We start from the raw sequence: 19,923 nt of genomic DNA on the forward strand, positions 1-19,923 counted from the left end.
CTGAGCCATCACCACAGCTTCAGGAAGGACTTCCCAGGACAGCAGGAGATGGGGACAGGGAGACCCAGGTGGTGCTGAAGGCCTCAGAACTCTCCTCACCATCCTCCTCCATGCCTGCTCATCCCTCAGCCCGCCAGGCTGGTGGAACCTGTCAGACCACACGCTCTCCCTGCTTGCTGACAGCTCTTCCCAAGCTTTGTTTGTGTGCTGGAGCTGGGAGATTTGAATTCCAAGTGCGTGGGGATGGCTCCCAGGGAACGCTGCCTCCTCCCCTGCCTAATTAGAGAGCGTGCTCTGGGAGACAAGGATCTGCCAGCCTCCTTCCCCAGTGCCCCACAAGCCATATCAGGAGGTCTAGCAGGAGTTATTCCCTGTCCCCAGGAGCCAGGCTCGGGGTGACAGGGGTATTTATAGCAGCAATATCGTGACTCAAGTGTCTGCTCAGCAAAGGCAGGGACATTCAGATGAGGGACCTCAAGGAATTCCCGTGCCAGGACAGCTGGGCTAGATCCAGTTTCCCAGGAGCCAGGAGGGATGGGTGGCTCTCACGTCCTCCCTGTCACCACAAATGCCTCCATCCGCCCCATCTGGGGGTGGCAGGGACACTCCTGGTCCCCCCGTGCCCTTAGAAGGTTCTCAGTGCTCCGTGCTCCATCAGGACCTGGTCCCCCAGCCAGGGATGGGATATTTACCCCTCATCCCAAGCCCTGAGCCCAGGACAGCGTGGAAGGCACACCGTGCTTTACCCAAATCACAAAAATGAAGCCATTCCAATTTCCAGCATGAAGCAAAAGGAAAAAAAAAAACCAAATAAAAATGATGCCACGAATTCCACGGCATCAACACGGAGATGAAAGCAGAGATGCAGCAGGAAGATAAAGAGATTAGAGTATCAGAATTATGACAAATCTTGCCCGTAGCAGTGCCTGTTCCCAAGGCTGCCTGCCATTTCCCAGTGATAAGATCCAGGTTTGCAGGCTGGGTAGTGTTTCTTTTTCCCCTATTTGTGCTGGAAAGCTCCGAGCTATTTTTCACTTCAGGCTCCAAGATATTTGTGCTGAAAGGTTCAGCCATTTCTCCAGCTGAGGTTATAGACAACAAAAAAACAAAGCTGTTTTGTTGAGAAGAGAGAGAAGCTGAGATTGGTTAAGTTTTGCCCCACTGGCCAAGAATGTGTCCTTTGAAACACCTGTGAAAATCCAAATTTAGCCAAATTATGAGTCTCTGGAAAACTGTTGCTCATATATAATCAGAGTTCATGTGTGGCTCCTGAGCATCTGCAGCTGAGGGAAATGTGCCCTTAGTCCAGTGCAGGGTACAAAATGACACTGAAATGGAAAGCAAGTCTTTTAAAATAAAGACGAGAAGGCATTTAATGCTATTTTTAGAAACATTTTCCAAATTATCCTAAAATTAAAGAAGTGCAAGTAAGCAGTGTTTTGATTTGAGCAATAATCTCACTGACAGCACCTTCCTAATCATGTTTGCTCTTTCCAGTACCTGTTTTTAGGTCTGTACTTTTTATAAGTACCCATTAGTAGCTAAGATATGTCTCTGAATGAGAAAAACTGTGGAACAATGAAGGGATCAAGAAGTGGGAATTGAAAATTTGTATTCTTTGTTTCACAGCATGGGCCTGTTTTTCACCCATAACCACGAAAAAATGCTTAATAATCCACGTGGTCTTGATTCAGGACAGAACCAGAGGGACTCAAAGAACGCCTTCAGGTTGTGGAGTTTGCTTCTCCTTCACAATTTTTGGGGTCATTCCTGGTGAACCTCGCCTGTGTGTACAGAATTCCCACTGAGCTGGGGGCTGTGCTGCTCCAAGGGTTATCCCAGGTAATTTATGGACACGGGAGGTGTGCTGAGCTAAGGAAAGTCCCCACGTGGAGCTGGGGTGGGATGGAACCCCAGTGTGGGGCAGAGGCTGCAGCAGCCCCTCCTGAGCCTGGCAAAGGAAAAAGGAAAGCAGGGCCAGAGCTCAGGGTGGTGCAGCCAGAACTGGATGAACGCTCTGACGGGTGCCAGGTGAGCTGTTCACGGCCAAACAGGCTCTCTCCCAGGTAATTATGGCATTATAGAAGGGTCATGACTTAGAAATTGCCAGGACTGCTGGACAAGAGGTTAAAAAATGCCATCTGGCCACAATGATCCCAAACTGCAGGGCTGCAGCTTTCCCACACTGGGATAAATGGTATCTGTTGTGTGATTCTATCATTGTGCCACTCTCTGATTCTTCTTCCTGTATCGTGAATTTTTGCTTTAACACCATGGTTAAACCACACACTGATTTTTTTTTTCCAGGACAAAGAGATGTTCCTGTGCCCAGACCCCAAATAACCGCCAGGTAAGAAAATACCTGTAAATTCCTTATGGGAATACCACAAAGCTCCAAAGTTTCTGGCTTTGTCTTCCACTTTCTCTTTGGGACCTGCAGAAGCAGCAAACCACAACCCTCAGGCCCTTCCATCAACTTCCATCATCCACCCCAAGCCCTTCATCTGCCTCCCTCTTCCTCATGGGCTGTGCTTCTCCCTGTGTTTAACATTTGCTTAAACATTTCAGCCCTGCAACACTGAGGGTTTGAAGCCTCTGAGTTTGTTTTCTCCCTTCCATCATCCCTGGGATATTTAGGATAAAATTCAGGGTAAAATCAGAGCCCACAGCAGCGATTCTGTGCTGCAGCCCTGCTGCTCACATCAGGTTTTCCCAGTCCTGAGCTGTGCAGCTGGGCACAATGCTCACTTTGAAATCCCACACCACACACGTGATGGCTTTCATTAAATATATTAAATATATTATCTGGTGATGATGGTGCTGTGGAAAGAATGCTCTCACAGGCAGACTTGCTGCACAGGGAGGGGACCAAGGCATTTTTTCCATTTTCATTGCTGGTTGTAATCTGCAGGGCAATGACTGATTAAGTGGGCAGATGTTGCTCTAGGAGATAAAACTTGGAGCTGATGCCTTGTGCAGGCTGGACAGAGTTCCAGAATAAAGCAGGGATTGATTCACAGGATCTCCTCCATGGATCCACCTTGGGCAGCCCCAGAGCCCAGCCAGGGCTGCACCCAAGATGAACCAAAATGGCCCCAAAATGCACGAGGGGCACGGGCTCTGTCCCTGGGATCAGCTCTGCTCCATTTGCACCTTGCAGTTCATTGTCCCATCCCAGCTTTAGCCCAGGCAGTCCCACCCTGCTTGTTTTTCTCTCTCCAGCCCACGGGGTTTGTGCTCTGGGCTGAGATTTGGGTCATTTGTCCTTGGTGCCCAGCTGGAGCAGGAATTGTTTTGTCTCCTGCTCTGTGCACAGAGCTCAGCATCCCTGATGTGAGCCCAGCCCCACACACTAAAGCAGCACAGAGTGTGAAAATAGAAAACCCAAACTTAAGGCATCAGAGTTTTGAGTCTGATAGGTCCTAGCACGTGTTACTTGTGAAAATGGGTGCTTGTAAAAGTATACCCCTGAAAACAATTATACAGGCACCTTCCCAATTAATGAAATATTTTCAAGGAACTGTTAGTTCTGATGTATAACATGGTTTCTCAACCACACAGAAGGAAACAAGGTTTAGTGGAGCAGTTTCCAGATGCATGAATCAGTTGCTACTTGAAAAATTCCACCCTAAATCCAAGAATTCCACCCTAAATCCACGAATTAGAGTTGCTAGCCTTGGCTTAATCCAGTGTGCAACTTGTAACTCTCAGGAGTGAGCAAAGATCAAACTTACTGGGGAAACAGCAACTGCAGCCAAAACTAACACAGAACTGTAACTTCCAGAGGAAATATTTAGAGGCATAATGAGAGGGATGGGAAACTAAACATGAAAATCAACATGGGGAAACGAAGCCCTCAGACTTGGCCCGCGTGCTGATGGCCACAATCAAATTAAGGCAATTTGAAAAGGGGTCAGATCAGAAAATAAAATAAAGCACATGAACTGGGAGAGGATGCAGGGCAAGAATTGCAGCAAAGCAAGAAGCGGTAGCCTCATGCAAACTTTCATTTTCTCTATTTTTGTTCTGGATTTATACCAAAGGAGTAAATTTAGCCTTTGCTTGGAGGTCAGAGAGCCACAAAGAGTTCCTCAGCTCCTTTCTTGGTGAGAGCCTGGGAGTTGCTCCATCCCTGTGAGGGTTTCTGGATGTGCAGTTTGCACATGACCAGTTAGGGACAGGCTACGGACTGGGAGGAGGATTGGGCAGGAACTGTGAGGCTTCCAAATTATTTTATTATTCCAAACTATTTTAATATTCCAAATTATCTCATAATTACCTAATAACCTGCTGGAGTGTATATTGTGTTGCTCGCAGGCCTGAAGGTCAGTATCACAAAAGAAATGCCCTTTTTAAAGGGATTTTCCAATGGTCTGACCACATTTTTTTTTAACATGTGGTGCTCCCAGTTTGCTGGGAGAGTACAGGGATGTGCCAGGGAGTGAAGGAAGCAGCCTGGGGAGAGGAGACCTCTGCATCCATGTGGATCTGTATTTACAGTTAAATTTCACAGTAGAAATGAAATATTTATCTGGAGAGGACACATCAGCAATATCCTGATCCCTGCAGAGGGGATACACCATTAATAAGCCACGTTGAGTCATTCCCTGCAGGAATAGGGTTTTCCTCCAGGGCCATTGCGTGCTCCAGCTATTCCAGAGCCATCCCACTTGTTCTGTCTCCTGACTGACCCGCTTGGCATCTGCCTGTGCTGCTGTCAGAGCGAGCTTACTCCCACCACAGGGCCGGGATTTATTTCTGACACGTGTTCCTCCTCTTCCCAACACTCCAGCACTGACACTCCAGCTCTCTTTCTGTGTTCTCTACCAGAAAAAGGGATGTTTTTCAAGGCTGGCCCCAGTTTTGCAGTCTGAGTTTTTGATGCTTTTAGCAGAGCAGAGCCTTCAGCTCTTTGTCCTTTGGGTCCTTTCCCTCTCCAGCCCGCAGCAGCACACACTCCAATTTTGGGATGCCACAAGCCAAGCTCGGGGGATCCTCCTCTTCTCCAGGGTTCATTCCAAAGCAAAATAACAGGATGGGAGGAAACAGCTTCGTGTTGCACCCAGGGGAGGTTAGATTAGGTAGCAGGAGGAATTTCTTCATGGATAAGGCTTGGCCAGGGCAGTGGTGGAGTCACCACCCCTAGAAGTGTCCAAAAAATGTGTGGATGTGGCACTGGAGGATGTGGTTTAATGGTGGACATGGAGCTGGGGCTGGGCTTGATGATCTTAGAGGTTTTTCCAACCTTAACCATTCCATGATTCTGTGATAGGAGGAGACAGCCTTGAAAGACCAGGTTTGAGAAGGTGACAAACATCAGATTGTCTGAATTGGCAGCTTTAACTCACATCCAAAGCTCACAGAATCTGAATTTTGGGGTCCTTTCTTCATCTCTTTCCCCCTTGGCATTTTGGAAGGAGATTTTTTTCCCTCAGCATTTTGTTGAGTGGCACTGAGTGAGCGTGAGCCCAGCGGTTCAGAAACTCCCACTGGTGATCCCTGGGCTGCAGCTCTGCTGTGTTGGGTCTGGTTCCCACATCCTGGAGCAGCTCCCTAGGGATTGCTCCTGCAGGGAGGGAGCACTGGGAACCCCAGCAGGAGCCGGCTCTGCCTGCAGGGCTCTGCAGTCAATGAGTTTGGGTTGTGCAGGAAAAGGTGAAACCTGTTCTGTGGGTTCCCTCACCACCAGCAGCATCCCGGGGCTTTGGGAGCACAAGGACAATTGGGCTCATTCCCTGGAGTTAGTTTATTAAAAAATGTCTATTTGTAGTGTTGACCTTGTGATGGGGTGCAGGAATGGGGTGACTTGGAAATCCTCGGAGCTCCAAATGCAGCTCTGGCTGCGACCTTGATTTTATAATTAATTATGTAACAAGGTTCAGATATGAAGTTTTCAAACATGTAGCTACATTAGAAACAAAATACTTTTTTTAAACTCTGGTTTAGCCAGGATATTGAAAAAACCACTTGGCTAAACCTTTGTGTCCGACACTGGTGAATCTAATAAAATAAAGTAAAATATAATATGAAAATGACCACTGCCAAGCGTGAATTTGGCTGCTTTGCCTCTTACTTGGACCCAGGGAAGATTTTCCAGCAGAAGTCCAGAAGTTTCAGCATGATGGAAAGAAAATATCCTTGACGTTCAGGTAGCAAAGGCTGCTTCAGCAATGGAAATACAAGGTAACAATTAGGGCAGCTTTGAGAGGCATCCTTTGGGTGTGGATTGCTTTGGCTAAACCAGGATTCTCAGGAATATTGGCTAAAAATAAAATAAAAGTAAAAATAAAAAATAGGCCAGGATTTTCAGGAATATTGACTAAAACTAAAATAAAAGTAAAAATAGGCTCATAAATCACCTAAATGAACAAAAGCTGATACAGTTTTTGCATAGGAAGAATTATACTTCATTTATTAAAATGAAATGAAAGAGTTTTGCTGATGTCCCTCAGAGATGGCAGCAGGTGCTGCTGGGGGGAGCAAATTTCACATCTCAGCTCCCATCCTTGACAAAGTGGGATGAGGAATTGCTGTGGGCACCAGCACCTGGGAGAAGTCAAAAAAAAATCAACCATTAGAGCAGACAGAAACCACATTTCAAGGAAATGGGATATGATTATAGTAAATAATACGTTGTATGAATGCTTGGAGGAATTGCTAACTCCTGGAATTCACTGCTACAGGACACAAGTGGCTCTGGTAGGACTCTTGAAAATGTAACTGTGCCATTGTGTCTCTACAGGCCAGATTTATTTAAACATTATCTACACCTGCACAATTATTAAGTGTTAATTAATGAAGAGTAAATCTGGAGGGTGTGTGTTTTGTGTGGGCCTGGTGTTTGGCTTCTTGGGCTTGATGATTTCTGGGAATTACCTCCAGGTCCAAAATTTATTCCTTGTTTGAGTTTTTCTAACACAACCTGGTGTTGTAGCTTGGTTCCTGATGGTCAGGAGTGGAGGTGGCACCTGGGGACATGGCTTGGTGTGCTGGGTTAATGGCTGGATTTGATGATCTTGGATGTCTTTTCCAATTTGCTTATTCTGCGATTCTGGATTTTGATGTGCTGCTACACGTTACTGGATGGGCTTGCTGTGTGCTTGTGCACACGGCATCCACACAGCTTTTACAAGGGCACAGTGATGGGACAAGGGGGGAATGTGTTTAAATTGAAGGGGATTAGGTTTAGATTAGAAATCAGGAATAAATTCTTCGCTGTGAGGATGGGCAGGCCCTGGCACTGATGCCCAGAGCAGCTGTGGCTGCCCCTGGATCCCTGGCAGTGCCCAAGGCCAGGCTGGAGCAGCCTGGGACAGTGGGAGGTGTCCCTGCCATGGCAGGGATGGCACTGGATGGGTTTTTAAATCCTTCAACCCAAACCATTCCACGATTCTGTGATTTCCTGCCCCAAAGGAGATGTTTCTCCAGGTATCTCGGCTTGTCGTTTTACCCGTGTCGCTTTCCAGGGGTGCAACAGTGCGTTTGCCGCCGTTCCTTCCATTCATTTATTTGTTTATTGCCCGTGTCAGTTGCACTACAAACATTTCCTCAAGGCTCTCTGCTCCACACGAGGCCGCGCTGGGCGGTGCCGTGGCCGGGGACGGATGGCTTCGGGGTTGCGAAAGGAGACGTCGAACACCGATAAAACAAAATAAATACAACAAAAGGGGAAGAAAAAAAAAAGTTTTAAAAGAGTTTAAGAAGATTTTTAAGAAACCCGAGGAGGCAGAGCGGCGACTGCTGGGAGCACACTCAGGGCCGATGGAAGCCGCCCCGCTCCGGGGGCACGGCGGCCTCCGGGGCGGGGCTGGCGCGGGGGGCCCGGCCCGGCCCCCGCCCGCAGCGCGGCGGCCCCAGACGCCTCCCCCTGCCCGCGGCGCCTCCGCTCGGCCCCGCCGCTCCCGCTCCTCCTCCGCGCCGCAGTTTGCGTCTCTCCGTCTCTCTCCAGCGCCGGGGCCGCGGAGCGCGGGCCCCGCCGAGCGCCGTGAGCGCGGAGCCGGGCGCGGGGCAGCGCCCGCCGCCGTCCCCTGCATGGCGGGCGGGCGCTGAGCGGGGTGAGCGGGGCAGGCGCTGCCCGCGGCCGGCGCTCCCCCAGCATGGCGCGGGGCGGCGGGCGGCTGCAGCCCCGCGCCGCCGCCGCTGCCCCTGCCCGGGGGGACCGGGGGCCGCTCGGCCTCCTGTGCCTGGCGCTGCTGTGCGCGCTGGGCGCCGCCGAGGCGGAGTTCTCCATCCTGGACGAGGCGCAAGTGCTGGCCAGCCAGATGAGGAAACTCGCCACCGAGGAGCTGAGGGTCGTCACCATGCAGGTACGGCCCGGCCCGCGCCTCGCCTGGTTTTCCCTCCTTCCTCCCTTCCTTCCTTCGCTCCCTCCTCCACACGCTCTTCCCGATTCCTGCCTTGCCCTTTCTCTCTCCGTTCCTTTCTTTCTTTCTTCCATCGGTTCTTTTCTTCTTCGCAAACTTTCCCTCCCCCCTGCGCGGGCTGCCCGGCTTCTTCTGGCCCCGTTCCCCTCAGCCCCGGCTTCCCCCGGCCCCGTTCCTCTCAGCCCCGGTTCTCCCAGTCCCGGTCCCGCTCCCTCAGCCCCGGCTCTCTCCGGCCCCTCTCCCCTCGGCCCCGATTCTCTCCGGCCACGGCTCCTCTCAGCCCCGGTTCTCTCCAGCCCCGCTCCCTCAGCCCCGGTTCTCTCCGGCCCCGCTCCCTCAGCCCCGGTTCTCTCCAGCCCCGCTCCCTCATTCCCGGCTCTCTCCGGCCCCGCTTCCCCCGCAGTGCCTCCCGCCCGAAGGCGAGCGGGGCCGTAGCGGCGGGGTACGGGCAGTTTCTTGTTTTATTTGCGATTTACACAATAGGAGCAGCCCAAACCGCCCCCCGCGGTCTCTGAGGGGCTCGGGGCTGAGCTCGCCGTGCCCCGGGGCAGCTCCGGGCGGGGGCTCGGGGCCGAGCCGGTCCCGGCCGAGCATCCCGCGGGCAGGAGTCGGGGTAGCGATGGCTCCCGGCCCCAGAGCGCGGCCGGAGGAGTGTGTTGCGATGCTGGATTCAGGGAAGGCTGTTCTGGCTGCCGGAGTTGTTGCTGTTTGCGGGGCTCTGGTGGGGCTTGCAGGGAGCGCCGGTACCTGCGCTGCAGCCGGCGGCTGCCGACCCTCTCCGGAGAGGGGAAAAGTGAAATCGGATCCCGGGCGGCTTTCAGGGGAAGGTATGGTCAGTAGCAAATGCAGTTTTAAAAGCCTCCCAGATTGAAAAGGAGACACTTTCATAGGATCAGCGGGGGTCTCTACCCAAATGGCCTTTTATCTCCTCTAAACTGGCTGCATTCTCTCACCTCTGGACCATCATTGTGCTGGGCGGCCTCCTAGGGCTCGTTTTGTCCGGGCAAACACTGAGCTGTCTCTTGTCCTTGATGCTGAGAAGACGCGGATTTAAATGACTTCACTTAACAAGGTACATTATTGATGTACTGAATTCAAGGAAGTCCTTTTTTTTCCCCCTTCTGCCGTGCATACGCATGTGTGTATTTCCCCTCAAAAGATATAAGCATAATCCTTTGCTTTGGTGGAGTCTCTGTTAATGCAAATTAAGGCAGTATAATTGCATTGCTAAATCCGTTTCTGGCGTTAAAAAAAATTACAATACGATCACCTCAACGCGTGTTGTATTTGAAAAAGCAGCTCACAGAAATATACATTGTTACAAGAATTAACCGTAGGACGAGCCAGGTTTTCTTTCCAAGAATTGCACCGATGATCCGAGCTTGGGAACAATCTGGATGCCAGTGCACGGAGATGCAAATAATGTTAAAATTCTGTTTACTATTAGTTGGATATTTAAGGCCCTGAAGTAATTTAATGTGGTGGAACTGGTAGTTAAACTGAAACCCTTTTCATACTCAGCTCTATTTTTATATGCTTCATATTTTGACTGTCTCAACTCTCATCACGCTAATGCCCAGCCTGTCCTTTGCTCCCCCCTGGAACATTGTTACAGCTGTTTAAGATTAAAAACCGGTGGGAACAAACCTCCCCTGATTTTAGAAGCTTTTTTTGCTGACCTCCTACAGTAGAATAAAAAATGTTATGACATGTGTCACTGCAGCCCGTGCTTCTCACTTGGTTTTAGGGCTGAAATTTCCAAAGCCTGCTCAGGCAGGGATGGGTGTAGCTGGCACAGAATTCCCCATTTTTTTCTGAGTGTTCAGGGCTGTGGGTGAATGGTGGTGAGTGCCTGGTGCCTGGTGCCACAGTGGGGATGCTTGGGATGGTGCAGACTGGTTGTGTTTGGAGAAAAAACAGAAAAGAAAGTGTGGGATTTGGCAGGAGAGTGAGAACACTTCTGTGCTTTAAAGGGATACAAATCCAAGAGTGTTGTCCTGGTTTGGAGGGTGGCAGGCCCCAAATCAGGACTGGTGAGGGGAAGCCGTGGTGGTGGCAGGAAGGGTTGACATCCAGCCGTTAGTTTTATTTGCTCCATAAACCAGAGAGGAGGAAGTGGCAGGATTGGAGCTTCCCTTGCGTGCTCTCCCCACGCTCTGTCCCTGCCAGCTGTGGCTCTCCACATCTGCACATCTGCTCACAGGCAGGAGGTGCTGGTGTCACCAGAGGGCTGTGCAGGAAGGGCTGGTCTGAGCTGGAGGTGGGCAGGAAGCATCCAATGAGTGCGGGAGCAGGTGGGAATGCTTCAGCAGAGCCAAGGTGAGAGGTTGCTGGGTGTGTTTTGAGTCTGGGAGGAGAGGAAGGTGTGGACAGAGCCTCTGGAGGTGCAGGATGAGCTGGAGACTCCAGAGCGGACACCAGAGGAGCAAGTGGAAGAGGTAAGAGGAGAAGGATGGAATTTGTGAGCCTTAAATGCCTGTGAGAAGGGGCAGGGAGCGATGGAAGCTGTGGGATTTGAAATAAATCAGATTTCTATGGGTGCACTGGCAGTGCTGTGAACCAGCTCCTTCTCTATCGGGTGTCTCCTTCTTGTGGCACCTTCTCCTTCTGCCTGTGCCCCACGGCACTGCCCCAGCAGCAGTGAGGACTGGCTGTTCCTCATCAAATCACATCATTTTGCATTGTTGGGAGGAGTGAGGTGCAGCTGGAAGAGAGGCTGAAGCTACAGGCAGACCGAGGATGAGAGAGGATTCTGGTGGCACACCAGTGTGACAATTGATTTTGGCTCCCACACCCCTGCTTTCTATTTCCAGAGCCTTGCATGAGGGCAGTGTCTGAGTGTCACCTTTGGGGAGTGCTTTGTTTCCTCGCCCATGCAAGTGCTCTGGTTTCATTTAGAAATGTATTCCCTGAATGGTGCTGCCTAGAGCAGCTGAGGATCATGTAGTGTAGGTGACAACTCGTGAGTTGCATCATTTGCTGCATGTGTTGAGCAGGAGCTTAAGGGTTTCTTATTTAAATTTCCAATTAGAATATACATGTTTGTGCCGTACCAGGGATGCCCTTAGTGAGAACGCGTGCGGGGTTCCTGGGTGTCTGCCTCTGTGCTCTTTCTCCAGGAGTGCTTAAATATTGAAAGTTCATCAGTTGTCTGATTTTCTCTGTTGCTCTGATTAATTATTGCTCCCCCTCTGTTTGACAGTTCTGCCGAACCCCCAGTTAATGATGTTAATTAATATTCTGTGTCTTCCCTTTCACATGCTGGAGTGTGAGTGGTGTGTACATACACATCTTTACAGGGGTTTTTGCCCTGAGCAGCAGAGGTGATCTGGTTTTTTCTGCCCAAAGTGATTTCCCAAATCCGGCAGAAACAACCACACCACAATCTCTTCCCTCCCTGTCCCTCCTGCAGGACGGAGGGAGCTGGAGAAGGATTGTGGTTTGTGCTGTACCACAGTCACCTGTAACTGTTCCTTTGTTTTTCAGCAGCCAGAGCCCGTTGGCAGCATCCCTGTGATTCCAGGGAACCCTCCTGGCAGCGGGCTGCATCCTTGGGAGGCACTCCCAGCTCCGTGTCCTTGTCATTCCTCAGCAAATTCAATATCCCATGGCATGGCTTGCCAAGGGCTGCAGCTCTGTCAGTGACCGCTTGTGTGACAGTCCTGTAATGTGTGCTGCTGGGCAGAGCTGGCACTCAGCACTAATTAAAAGTTAAGAGCCCTTTTTTAACTAAAATTATAACTGAATTGGTGGTTGTGGCATGACCTGGGCTGTGGGTGCAGTTTTGCCGTTGCTGTTACCTGGCTTGTCTGATCCCAGCTTCCCTGGCCTGGCTGAAATTACAGGGTAGGTTGTTGCTTGAAACAACTGAAATTCTTTAGCTGGGAGGTGAAGGCAGGAAAAGAATAAATCAGAACTTTTGTGAGCGGTTGGTTTGGTTTTGGTGAGGTTTCACCCTCTGAATCTGCTCTGCGTGAGGTGAGGAATATTTTCTGGTATTGTGGGTCAAGGTAACGTTTCCATCTCCAAAACAGGGATATAATACTTGCAGCCAGAGTTGAAAGGAATAAGAAATGCTTTGAAGATGAAAAGCATTAAATGCCTCTATAACTCTCAAAATGCACGTTGGTGTTTCCAGCCAGACAGTAACAAAAGTTGTAGGCCCAGAGGGCCTCGAATATTTGTGAAGGCAGCTCTGCCATCCTAATCCTTAGCTCCTGCTCTGAGAAGGAAGCACAGCCCCTTCTCATTGTCTGCTACTGATCTTGGGGCCTGGAATTAAAAAAAAAAATGCATTTTGAATCTGAGGAAAAAAAAAAAAAAGAAGTTTGGTCACTTATTTCCCTGTTTATTTTTAATATTAATACCGTGCAAACAATAATATATTAATACATCAGGTGATGCAGTGATGTGTAAAATAACAGCTTAGTACAGGCTTCTCCTGGTTGATTGGCAAGCATATTATTTATTTATTTCTCTCCCTAATAGCTTGTCTGGCCATATGTTTTTCTAGAAGAACAGATTGTGCTCAGACAAGCACAACACGGAGACAGAGACATGTCCAAGGGTTTATATGGGCTGAAAAATCCACATTCCTTGAGGATTTTTGGGTGATGGCAAAGAGTTGGAGTCACCAGAACTGTCCATTTATTCAATCTTTTTGAAAATGAGCGCTGACAGAATGCAGCATTATTTATTTTTTCTAATGGGATTGTCTTCTGGCTAATGGATTTACTGCTTAGAAGAAATAAATCCCATTTTGAGCTGTCCTGCAGACCAGTTTAAATGGCAGAATGGTGATCCCTCCATCTCTGAAATCAGGGGGTTTCACACATTTCTCCACTTCTTTTGATGGCTCTTTATAAATAAATCTGTGGTGACTGCACAGCAAGTGGTGTAAAACCCCACATCCTCCAGCTCTGCAACCTGCACCTTGTGCACTCTCAGCACAAAATCTGCTTATTTATTTTTTCCTGTTATTTTCATCTTGTGAAGCTGAAATACAAAAAGAAAAAAACAACCCATAAGTAAGGAAGGCTGTTAAGTGTTCGATTGTACCTTTTTGCGTTATTTTAATATTATTTGGCAGTAGTAATAATTTCAGAGCAGAAACCAGTGGAGCAAAACCTCATCTGTTTCCCATGATTGTGCCTTAGTTTGAGTCCAGCTACAGCAGCTTTATCCGAGCCTCTCTGACATCCCAAGTTTTTTATCCTTTTCCACACATATTCCTTTTTTTTCCTTACCATGAAACACTTCCAAAAGACAGCGAGAGGTCCTGGTGGAAGGGCAGGACCAAATCTGAATTTTTAATGATGCTTTGAGCCATTTCTTCAAAGGATCAGGGCACCCTCAGTGCCGTGGCATCAGCCAGGGCTGACATTGCACTTCAAAGGCCGGAATGCAGCTGGCCCGGCCCGATAAAAGCTGGGCAGTGCAGCAGCAAGGTGGGCTGGCAGATAATGAGCTGTGCCCCAGCATCCCGGGGACAGCAGGAATCCAAATCCCCCGGGAGGGCACGGGGAGCTCAGCTGTGCCAGCGCTGATAACGCACGGGAGGCTCACAGGGAAATGCACTCGGATTTTTTCTTTGGAGAACTTGGTGCCTGAGAGGCTGCTCTGCTGGCAATGGGGAGAAAAAACCCGAATTTTTGTAGTGAAAAACATTGAGAAATTGTCTTCTTTCAGAGAGGCGAGATGTGTTTGAATTGGAAAAAAAAAAAATTAAGTTTTCTTGTGCGTGTGTGTGCTTCCCAGTTTTTCTATCTATATTTTTACAGAGAGAATTAAGAATAAACAGATTTTTTTTTTTTGTTTGTCAGTTTTTGGGGAGGAATTGGCCAAGAAATGCTCGGAGCCTTGTCAGTTCATTGCTCTCCTGTATGGAACTGCCCAGCTCTAAGGAATTGCCCCAAATTTTGTTTATTTCCATTGCTGAGGCATTCCATAACTGGGACTGGGATTTGAGGCTACCTGAGCTTGGGTCTCTGTGAGCCTGGAAATGGCAACACTTCCTGGGTAAGGGTTGGATCATGGCCCAGGAATGATTTATTTTGATGCATCTGAATAGGAAAATACTAGATTTTTTTACTTTCTAATTTTTTTTTTCTGTAGATGAATAACATAACTTAATAATCGCAATTTTAGTGACTTATCCGATGCATCAGTCTTGGTTTTGTATGTCAAAAATTTTGCTGAGGTTTTGATTAATAGCTCTTGTATTGTAGGTTTAATGCAGAATAAAGTGTAAAAATATAGGGAGCCTGCATTCCTCAATCATCATTTTCCTGTAGCTTGTTGTTGTTCAATACCATGCAGTGTTAATGAAATCTGAAAGGATATCCTTGTGTTCTCTTTTCCATGGAAAGCAGTAGAAAAACACTACTCCTTATGCAATGTCTGTTGTGGAAATTTTCCTTTTCTGATATAAAACATCAGCCAAGTTATTGCTTGAATCTTGTGCATTGTGCAGAAATCTGGATGAAATTATGCGTCTGCATCAGCAGTGAAAATCTGAGCTGACTTTTGCAACAATCCTGGTGCCACAAATCAGGAGCACTCATTCCCAATCCCAGGAAAAGTGTTAATGGAGTCACTGCATCAGCTGCCTCCATGGAGAGCCTCCCGAGGGATTTTGCAGAAGTATATTTGCACAATTGCAATAATTAGTAAAAACAAACTGTTACATCTCCCTTTAGCAGCTTCCCAGCCAGGAGCAGCTGATAAAAACAGCTTTTTGTGGAGCTCTTGGCCTCTGAGCTCACAGATTTGCACAACTTGGACTGTTTGAGTTGAACTCCCTTCCACTTTTTGGATAAAAAACTGTAATTTTCCTTTCAGCTTGTCTGCAGAACTGTCCAGCCAGTGCTCCCTGTCCAGCTTGGACCTTCTCCTGCACATATCCCTGCGATGCTGCAGGAATTTCTGGCTGTACTTTGGCTTGTCACAGGTGGGAATGAGGCCAGGGGGGAAAAAAACCATTTAAAATAGACACATCTGGAAATTGCCGTAAAAGTTTCTAGGAGCTGGAATGCCTTAAACAGAATTTCTGGTGTGTTCACCCAGGTAGGGCTGTTTTGTGCTGTTTTTGGGGGATTTCACACCAAAAGGATTTCACACACATGGAGATAAGTTCAGCTTGGCAGAGGTGATGTGGTGGTGCCACAGCAAAGGGCTGAGGTGACCTCCCTGGCCCTGCTTCTCCCCCTTTCAGCAAAGGAAGAATTAAAAACATTTCATTTTTTCTTTTTTCTGTGTGTCACCTCAGGACTCACACCAGACAAACCCTGGGGAGGTGTTTGCAGGGGTTTTAGGATGAGGGTAGAGAGAAAATTTTGACTCTATGTTTTAGAAGGTTGATTTATTATTTTATGATATATATTACATTAAAAGAAAATGATATATTCAAAGTATACTAAAATAATAGAAGAAAGGATTTTATTAAAAGGCTAGAAAAGAATAGAATGATAATAAAATGTGACTGCTCACAGCTTCAACAGAAGTAACTGTCATTAGTGTCAGGTGGGATTGCTCCAGGGTGGGGTGATGGCTCAGCTCCTGGTGCTTCCCAAAACCTGGCAACTGGGATTGTTCATGATTAATTTGTATTTGAAGAGAAAAATGAGTGATGTGAGGCTTTTTGGGCTGCTGAGGTGTTGGATGTGCTGGAAGCCAGGAGAGCTTTTTGGGAATATCCTACAATGAACAATACCCCACCTTGGGGTGGCCATGGAATTGTGCATTTTGTGGGAGCAGAAGAAAATTCTCCAAAAAGTAAATTTTGCTTTTGGTGGTTGCCTGTCCATGGCAAACCAGCCCAGGGGCAGCTGCTGGTGGGAGGTGGGTACAGGAGGAGATCACATCCAGGATATTTTATTGCCTTGTTCGTGGTCAGTGAATGAACACATTGGTTTTCCTCTTTTCTCCTGTATTGAAATCACGTGGGATTTCTGACTTTTGATAAAGACTAATGGGAGAACAACAAAGGGGAAGGATCTCCCATCATTGCAAGGAGTGTGAAATGAGGAGGAAGAGCCTCTTCCACTGTGGATCCTAAATTGCAGTTTATATTTTGTTACTGGAAGCTAAAAAAACAAAAACAAAACAAACAAAAAAACAAAACCAAACCTCCAAAAAACAAACAAAAAAAAGGCATTTTCCCCCTCTATTCTCTATTTCCAGTTGGCAGCAATCTGGTCAAGCCCTCATGGACAGGTGCATTCCAGAGGGGCCAAACCAACATTTTGGAGACAGGATTTTTGTGTGGTGTGGAAGGCACAGAAGGATAAAAATAGAAGTGTTTTTAATTTGAGGTTAATCCATCTTAAAACTTAGCAGTTTTAACAATGAAAGGATATTTAATTTCAATCAGCTACAGCTGTAGGTAGTTTGACTTCCTTGGGCACATTGTTTGCCCAAGGAATTGTCTGGAATATGAATTTCAGAATTGTCTTGGATCCCTTGTGCCCGTGGCTGTCCAGGGCTGCCAGGTGTGCTGTGGGATTTGTTCACAGCATTTCAGAGGGAAAAATGCAGTTTTTGGAGCAGGCAGGAATAAGCACTGAGGATGCTTGTTTGTCACAGCTGTGGTCATGCAGCTGCCTTTAAACTGTACATTTCAGTCTTTGATCTCTGTGATTAAAATTAGAAATTCTTATTCCTGGCTACACAGTCTCTTGTGTCTTCCTTGAAGGAGGTTTTGGTTTTAAAAATGGAAGTTGATATTTGCATACATTGCAGGAGGAGGATGGGAATTGTGAACTTGTGAGAGTTTTTAGCTTCAGATGAGCTTCACCAAGGTGGAGGTTGCAAACCCAGACCTAATGGCACTACATAGCCAAGCTTCTCATTAGTGCAGGTGGGGAAAACAAGAAGTCTCCTCTTTAATTTTTTATTTTTGACTGAAATGAGGCTATAATTGTAAATGATCCTATTCTGACTCTTCCTTTTGAATCCTGCTGCTGTTATATTTTACAATCCCTAGATCATTTCAGTATCTGCTTTGATGGATGTGCTTGATGGTGTTGAAGTTGTTAAATTCAGTTCATGGTGATGCAGCTGCTCTTGGCAGAGAGGAGCCTCTGCTGTGCTGAGCTCACCACTGGGAACGCAGGATTTTATTCCAAAAGTTGTGTTTGGTTTCTGAAATTTGACATACTGACATACTGGTGATGCTGTATTTCCATTAGAACTGCTGCCTGCAGAGCCAAAATTAAAGCGACCCCAACTAGGCCATGATAGGAGATAACTTGTTTAATAGAAATAAATAGAAATGACCAGTTGTTTATTTTTATTTGGTGTGAAATTCAATCTCATGAATTTTAAAATATCGATTCACTGTGATGTCACATAAATAGAATTTTGCCTCCCCCTTCATTATTTATGTATTTATTCAGCAAGTGGTTGGCTGAAAGTCTAGAAATACATTTTTTTAAAAAAAAGCATATTCTGGTAATTGCAACCTCAGACTTTGAAATGCTGCTTTTTCCTACCTTTCCAAGAATAGAACCTCAGCCTCCAAAAATAAATGAAGCCCAACATCCATCCCCGTGGTGTTCAGAGCTTGGAATGGTGGATTTCTCCTGGAGGAGCAAAGGTGCAGCAGCTGTTTTGGGGAGGGGAGATGTGGGGTGGGGATGGAATGAATGCAGAGCTGCTCTGGGAGGGCCCCTTGGACACCTCAGACCTGCTTGGGGTGTGGGTGTTGTCTGAAAAGTCACAATAAAGAGGAGGAAAAATAAGCAGGGAAAGGGATATAGTGATTAAAATATTTAGTGAGGGCACTTGGCCTCGCTCTGCACAGCTGGGGTGGCCTGGTGGCAGCTCTGGTGTGGCAGGGACCTCCCCAACAGTATTATTTTTATATATATAATTATTTTATATAAATTATTATGTATATAAATTTTATATATATAAATATATAAATTATATATTATTATATAATTATTATTTATAATATATTATTAATTATATATTATATAAATTAATATTATATTATTATATACATTATTATTTTCTATACATTATGTATATAAATTATATATAATTTTTATATATTATCCATATATACATTATTTGTATCTACATTATTATGTATATAAATGATAGAAATAATTTTAACATATTATTTGTATATACATTATTATTATTTATATATACATTGTTACATTTAGTCTATACTATATACATTTGTATATACATTCTTATTATTATTATGTATATACATTCTTATTATATATATACATTATAAGAATGTATATACATTCTTATCTTATTATTATTATACATTCTAATTATTATATACATTCTTCTTATTATTATTACATTTAGTCTATACTATATACATTTGTATATACATTCCAATAGGGAATAATTGTTATTATTCCTATTATTATTATTATTCCAATTATTATTATTCCAGTAGGGAATGGAATAACAGGATGCCACCAGATCCCCTGGAATTTTGTGCTTGGTGGAAGATATCCGTGAGGGGCTTTTGATGGGCATGGAGGGATAGGAGAAGGAGAATGGCTTGAAACTGAGAGAGAGCAGGTTTGGCTGGGATATTTGGAGGGAATTGTTCCCTGTGAGTTCCTGGCACAGGAGCCCAGAGCAGCTGTGGCTGCCCCTGGATCCCTGCAGTGCCCAAGGCCAGGCTGGAGCAACCTGGGACAGGGAAGGTGTCCCTGCCATGGAATGGGATGGGATGGGATGGGATTGAAGGTCCTTCCAACCCAAACCATTCTGGGATTCTCTGTTGCTGCAGGGATGGATGGATGGATGATGGATGGATGGTGGATGGATGATGGATGGATGGTGGATGGATGATGGAGGGATGGATGATGGATGGATGGATGGATGATGGAGGATGGATGGATGATGGAGGGATGATGGATGATGGATGGATGGATGGATGATGGATGGATGGAGGATGATGGAGGGATGGATGGATGATGAGGGATGGATGGAGTGATGGAGGATGGATGGATGGATGGATGGATGGATGATGGATGGATGATGGAGATGGATGATGGATGGATGGATGGATGATGAGATGAGGGATGGATGGATGATGGATGGGTGAGGGATGGATGATGGATGGGATGGATGAGGGATGGATGGATGATGATGGATGGAGTGGAGGATGGATGAGGGATGGTGGAGGGATGGTGATGGATGATGAGGGATGGATGGATGGATGGGATGATGGAGGATGGATGGAGGGATGATGGATGGATGGATGGAGGGATGAGGATGGATGGATGGAGGGATGGATGGATGGATGGATGGGAGGTGATGGATGGAGGATGGAGGGATGATGGTGGATGGAGATGGATGGAGGATGATGGATGGAGGGATGATGGATGATGGATGGATGGAGTGGATGATGGATGGATGGATGGATGGATGATGGATGGATGGATGGATGGATGGATGGATGGATGGATGGATGGATGGATGGATGGATGATGGATGGATGGTGGATGATGGATGGATGGATGGATGGATGGATGATGGATGGATGGATGGATGGATGGATGGATGGAGCACACACCTGATG

The 19,923-nt window shown here is 46.9% G+C and overlaps 1 protein-coding gene across 2 annotated transcripts in view; it reads left to right on the top strand.

Annotated features, from left to right (window-relative positions):
* Nucleotides 1–8,046: 8,046 nt before the first annotated feature.
* The window catches only part of CACHD1 (cache domain containing 1), a 94,844-nt gene continuing 82,967 nt past the window's right edge, over nt 8,047–19,923 (top strand). Inside the window, exon 1 of one of the 2 annotated variants that reach the window (XM_064720379.1) lies at nt 8,047–8,306. In XM_064720379.1, coding sequence (XP_064576449.1) covers nt 8,097–8,306 — 210 coding nt within the window. In that variant the 5' untranslated portion in view covers nt 8,047–8,096. Of the gene's footprint in view, nt 8,307–10,783; nt 10,802–19,923 lie in introns of those variants that run through there. The other variant, XM_064720380.1, reaches the window with a different exon arrangement.

The sequence above is a fragment of the Zonotrichia leucophrys genome, chromosome 8 (assembly GCF_028769735.1).
Source record: "Zonotrichia leucophrys gambelii isolate GWCS_2022_RI chromosome 8, RI_Zleu_2.0, whole genome shotgun sequence".
Taxonomy (NCBI): Eukaryota; Metazoa; Chordata; class Aves; order Passeriformes; family Passerellidae; genus Zonotrichia; species Zonotrichia leucophrys.